At 45.5% G+C, this 6,000-nt stretch overlaps 1 protein-coding gene across 5 annotated transcripts in view; it reads left to right on the forward strand.

The window, feature by feature from the left end:
* LOC116184622 (uncharacterized) overlaps positions 1 to 6,000 on the forward strand; it is a 41,892-nt gene extending 35,892 nt beyond the window's left edge. For 2 of the 5 annotated variants that reach the window (XR_014951428.1, XM_085567166.1), the window contains 3 exons: positions 424 to 494; positions 2,143 to 2,230; positions 2,346 to 6,000. Coding sequence is in view for 4 of the 5 variants with exons in the window: in XM_085567166.1 (XP_085423292.1) it covers positions 424 to 494; positions 2,143 to 2,210 (139 nt within the window). In the remaining variant the exon portion in view is untranslated. Of the gene's footprint in view, positions 1 to 423; positions 495 to 1,542 lie in introns of all 5 variants that reach the window. The other 3 variants (XM_085567167.1, XM_085567168.1, XM_085567169.1) reach the window with 2 other exon arrangements.

Genomic DNA, 6,000 nt, shown 5'->3' on the forward strand with positions numbered 1-6,000 from the left:
GCATGCAAAAAAAGATGGGAGAAACCAGTCTGCCAGGCAATTCTAGCTGTAATTCCATGAAAATTCACAGTAGTAGGGGAATCCTCCAGGAGAGAGCACGGTACATAGCAATAATATTACTTACAAGTTCAAAGCATTGTACAAAGATTAAATCATCTCTGAAGCAACTCCAAGTGATATGTCCTAGTGAAGTGATTCCACTGAAATTCTGCTCACACAGCAGCAGGCAAGAAATGCAATTAAGGAGAAGAAAGTAAGAACACCAAGACAAATTGTGGCTGCAGGGTATGCATCCAGATGCTCCTAATGGATTATTCTGCCCTACAATTGCTCTCTCACCACATGGGCTTCGCGTCTGGGCAGGGAAGCAGCGGATAAAAGGAACGTTAGGTTATGTGGATTGTTATTTTTACTCAATTGCAGGAGCAGTTTGCAGGAGGACACCCAGCTCTGTGCACAGGTTTCCTGCAATGGTTCCCTGCACACAGGAACAGGTGAGGAGCCACTCGAGAGCAGGCAGGTCCTGCCATGGGACCTCGCAGTTCCCCTGGGACTGGCAAGGCAGCTGTCCCCAGGATCCACAGGGTTTCTCTGCCATGTAGCAGCATCCCTCTGCTTTACCAGAGGCATGTGAAAGTGAGTCACTTTGTTTGTTTTTGAGGGAAGTTGCTGCTTTTAGCCACCTCACAATGTCATTCGATGCTACGTGTTCATGACTGGGCCTGCACCAATAGCCATGGATGTATATATAGATATACATGTATGTATGTATGTGTGTGTGTGTGTATATATATATATATATATATATATATATATTAGAGGCATTCTAATAAAGTGGCCACATAAATACATATAACTTATCACAGCATCCTTTTATCTTTTTTTTCTTTTCCTTGGCTTAGAGCTCCCATGGTTCTTTTGCAGGCTCCATATACACAGGAAAAAGAAATTCCTTCAGTCTTTACACCAAGGAGGGTGCCTTATGGAAGTTGAAATTCTGTTCCCTATAGATGTGGCTTAAAGCCTGAAATAAGGGGGAAATATTCCAGTAAAGGAATCACTGAGCAGAGCTCATGTGGAATTATGGCAAAGATTGATTTGAAACCGAACGAGGGCAAGGAGTGGCTGCCCTCTCCTCTGACTTTGGGAGTTGGACTTTGCTGGTCCCTGTGGATCCCTTCCAACTCAGGATATGAGGATTTATGATTCTATTCAAGACTTAAAAATTAATATGCAGAGAAGCATGTGCTAACTAGAAATTCACTCACTCACTCATCCTACTTTAAGCCCCCACTACTGCTTAAAATGGCTGATTAATGATGTTAGATAGTGATAGCATTCATTTGATTGAACTCCCAAAGTAAGCAGAGTGGGAATGCCTAAGCACTGGATTGCTGGTAAATATGATTTATGCTTTGTGTGTGCTGCTCTATAAAAATGTCAGCAATCTTGATGTAGGCCCATCTGCATGAAATCTGTGCACTTTCTTCAAAAGTGCTGCTATTTGGACCAAAACAAATCCACAATCTGCTCCTGTTATAGGTGTGTGCCCACAGGAGGATGCACCCAGCTCTGGCTGATGAGAAAAGAGGCAGAGCCCCACCACAATCCGTGGGGACTCCGTAAGGATGTGCAGCCACCCACAGAGTTACACGTGCTGTAGCTTTTGACAACACAGAATACCTTCCCTGATGTCTTTTTTCTCTCTCCACTAATCCTCCTCCCACTGAGCAAGAAAAGTAGCTGCACAGGCTCACCCAGATGCCACACTATCAGCCTTACTCTAGAATAATTTAACACATCCCTGGAGAACTGTTCCTGACTCTTGTTTAGGGAGGCTGGGAATCGGGTTCCCTGCAGTGTCCAACCTGTACCCTCGGATAAACAACACATTTAGGTTCTGCTTGATTACTGTTTCCTATTCTTGCTGTCAGAATTCCTGCAAATTGTTGTCTTGCCAGAGAAGCTCCAAGGAGCTTCACTTGGGTGGATGGAGCTGTGCTGTCCCCAGCTTCCCTCTGCCGTGCGTTCATGGCTGTGACTGTGCTCAGAATTTATGAACAGAAATGCCAAACATGTTTGTCTGCTACAGAAATACCACCCTTCTGAACCTCAGGTAGCCTCACACGGTGTTTTTGCCAGACCTGTGCATCTTCCTCGCTGATGAAATTTCATCTCTGGATCTGTGTCGGAGGAGTTTGCTCTTTTGAGGATGGTTTGAGTACATGAGGTATGTGATCCTGTCCCTGGAGAGAATGTTCTGCCACTGGCATGAGCTGCTACCTGGAACGTCTTCTGGCAAGAGGAGGTGTCACTCACTGCATCCTTCTGGCTCTTCTTCCCAGAGTACCAAACGGAGATGAACATGAAAGCACCTGCAGAACAGTCTCCACATGATGTTCACCAGTTCAGCACTGAGTTTCATCTGTGGCCACTAGAAGTTTAGAGAGTGCTATGAAGAAGTGTAAGCTTACAGAAATCAATAGTAAGGCAGATAAGGTTTTATAGCAAGAGAAAACATCACAGGTTTTGTGTAATCTGGCACTGGCCATTTTTGGTTTGCCAGGGTAAGTGTCTCTACTGTCTGTGTCTGTGATTGAGGAAAAATGTCCATGAGTGTAATTCAGTGGCTGGGTGGATTGAACTGATTCCTCTTCAGAGCCTAAGCTGGCTCTGTAAGTATAAACCATACAAATTCCTCCTTTTTCAGGGTAAGTAATTACTTTCAAAGTAATCTCAGTTTTTACATTTTTGCACAATTCTTAATCCCATTCTATTATTTCCTTCTATTTTGGACACATTTGGAACCTGTGCCACTACCTGACCCCACATATGTGCATCAGCTCCATGACTCACCTTTGAGCATTACTTACTGCACATGATGAATACTGGGTTTGTGTAACAGCTCTCTGGCAGAGGGGTTATTTCCTCAAGTTCTGTGTGAATTAGAAGAACCTGGGAAACCCTTTGTAGACTTGCTTCATGCTTTAGTGTTTGACTCACGACTCTAATCTGGTGCCATCTTCATGGCTTTATGTACCTCTTACCCGCCTACAGCTCAGATCGATTTTCCTCCTACTCACCCTTTTGCTCACTACTCTCCTCCCAGTTCTCCTCTAACTAATCCCTCTTGTTTCCCTCTGCTCTGTTTTGCTTGTTCCCTCTTCTTCTTCCCTGCTCTGTGGTGCTCAGCCTGTCCAGCTGGGCCAAGGGTGCCATGTGGGCCTTACAGCCCAGGGGGAAGTGCCTTGCTGGGCTCCTGAACAGACTGACACCGAGTCCTTCCAGGAGTATTTTGGAATAGGGATTTTCTTAACTGGCATTCCTTATCCTACACCAGAACTGTCTTGTACTGATAATCCTAAGCAATTAATTATTAGGCTGTTTGGCATCTGTGTTTTTGGAGAGAGATTCTGCATTTCCCAAACAGTCCCCAGTCTCTGGGGAAATGTTGGGCAGCTTGAATTGAAGTTAGACAAACAGCGTAAGAGAATAGGGAAAAATATTCTGGCTGTTTTGCACACAGCTGCTTTCACAGTATGCCCCTCAGCCTGCAAGTGAACCGTTTATAAAGATATTTCCACTAAGCACAGACAACTGATTCATTTCCCTACTGCAGTCACACTCACACAAATCCTAGTGAAACACTCACACATTGACATTTTGCAATTTTATTGCTGCAGTACCCACTGCTGCAGTGGGTTAAAGCTCCTTGGGAAGTTCAGTCAATAACTTGTGCCATGGCAGTTTGCTTGGGTTGAATCCACAGAAAGTTTAAAAACCAACACAAACCCAAATGGAACCAAGCAGCTTATTGAATGGGAATATCCAAATGCCTCCGTGTGAGTTGGTGGGATGGGTGCCACATCCTGGCAAGCACTTCAGGGATTGGAGCCGAATCTTTCACCCCATTAAGAGGGATGCTGCTGCTTTCTGTGCCCAAGGATCTTCCAGGGTTTCCACATTATGATTATCCTTCTTCTAATGAGCATGCTTAATTAAAGAGCAGGTATTTCCTAAAAGATTTGATTTGATATGATTTGGGGACATCACCTGAAGGAAACCACAAAACATCACTCTTTTCCCAAATCTTTATAACCCTGTATGGAAATGGTTGAAAGCTTCTTACAGCAGTTTTCAGGAACACCTGTCAGTTTTGTCTGAATTCACACAACTGAAATGAAGGCACAGAAATGGTAAAGCTCATTGCTGCTTTTGAGAGAGGGATATCAAACCTCTCTCTTTTGGACAGGAACAAAGATGGGGGGCTGAGATCTCTTGCCAAACCCCACTGAAATAGTTTGGCTGTTAATTAATTGTATGCTTGACACACTTTAAAGGGTCTAAAGGTCATGTCTTGGGGATCACTCTGATTTCTCCTTCAGACATGGTCAGGTGGGACTGTGAGTTTGACCTGCCTTCAATTCAATTCAAAAGAAGCAAAAATCCTGAGGCTGTCTGGATTTGAGGTAAGTGAACGAATTCTCCTTTAAAAAGATGACATTAAAAGTAGGGGTAGCCCATTGTGAAAGAATCTGTCCTCCTGCTTCCAAAACCTCCCTGGAGGAGGACTTGTCCTAACTTGGATAAAGCTCCACAAATCTACTGTGCTGCTCTTGGCATTTGGAATGGGAGAAGCCATTCCATGCCCTGCAGACACAGGAGAAATGATTGTCAGCTGCAACCCAAACACTGGGGTTACAAAACCCAAAGTGCAGGAGAAATCTCCACCCTGAAAGGAGATATGCATGCTGATTTGGAATTCCAATGGCATGGGTGGGGTGAGTGTGCTGATTACAGTTTTGGGCAGGAATGATAGAGGATTTACAGAAGCCGGGCTCCTTCCCAGAGCTCTCCAGTTTGAACACTGCTTAAAGGTCTGCAGAGAGGGATTTTAGTGCAAATTCCCTATCGATAATCCTGCACAGAATGAGCAATACAGGCGACCGTGGCCCAGTGTTGGGGTGGAGTGGTGACAGCTCTTCAGGTGGCACAGCAGCTTTAGTAGGATGTGAGCTAAGAAAAGCCATGTTTGCTGGGGTAGCCCAATGCTGAAAACACCAAATCTGCAGCCAAAAAGTGCTTCTCAGGAAGGTGCAGGTCTGTTGTCTCTGGGTTGTGTTGCTCATGGCTCTTACTCCCAAAAAGCCACCCTGTAATGGGCTGGGAGGGGAGGAAAAGAGGATGAGGATTGCAAAGGCACTGCTTAGAGCTGAAATGGGTTGTTTGAAAGCTCTCACAGGTTAAGGAAAGTTGGGGATCTTGGGGGGACTGGATGTGCTACAGATTCACAGCAGGAAAGACACTGAAGGCAAGGGTTATGAACCTGTAAAAGCAAAAATCCCTGGAGAAGATGGACAGCTGATACTCCCTATGTACCATAATATAAGAACCAGGAAAAATCAAATTACAAAATTACAGAGAGGCCAACAGAAGGAGCTAATTTTCCACTCTGGCCAGTTCCAGAGACAAGAGACCAAGCGTGATGAGCCTGAATGTTAATTACACCACTCTTTTAGGTCTGGGGCTTTTTCCTCCCTCAAGGGGTGAGCAGCCTCAGGAGCACTGGGGAGAGCTCCTGTCCCTGCAGCGGTTTGTGGTGTGGTGGAACAGGAGGGACAGCATTGCTTGGGAGATGCCCCAAAGATTAGAGGCTCGGGGCCTGAGAAAGCTCCTGTGGCTGATTCTATCCCCAAGTCTCAAGCCCAGGTCTGTTGGATGGTCACCCACCCAGACGGGCGAGTGCCACACGCAGCTGGGACTCACACACTGCTCAGTGAGCCTGACACAGGGTAAAGCTGAGCAACTTTACCTCCATAAATGCTTCAGGTCTCATTCCATTTTCCTTCTTTCTCTCTTTTGCTGTCCTCCCCAGGGATGCCTGTGATTCTCAGTACCGCACACATCCCAAAAAACCCAGACAGAATGCGAAATCCAAGTGAAAGGAAGAGTCCACAGAACAAATCTCATGGTGTTTGGATTGCTCGTGGGCTAAGCAAG

The sequence above is a fragment of the Lonchura striata genome, chromosome Z (assembly GCF_050655825.1).
Source record: "Lonchura striata isolate lonStrDom1 chromosome Z, ASM5065582v1, whole genome shotgun sequence".
NCBI lineage: Eukaryota > Metazoa > Chordata > Aves > Passeriformes > Estrildidae > Lonchura > Lonchura striata.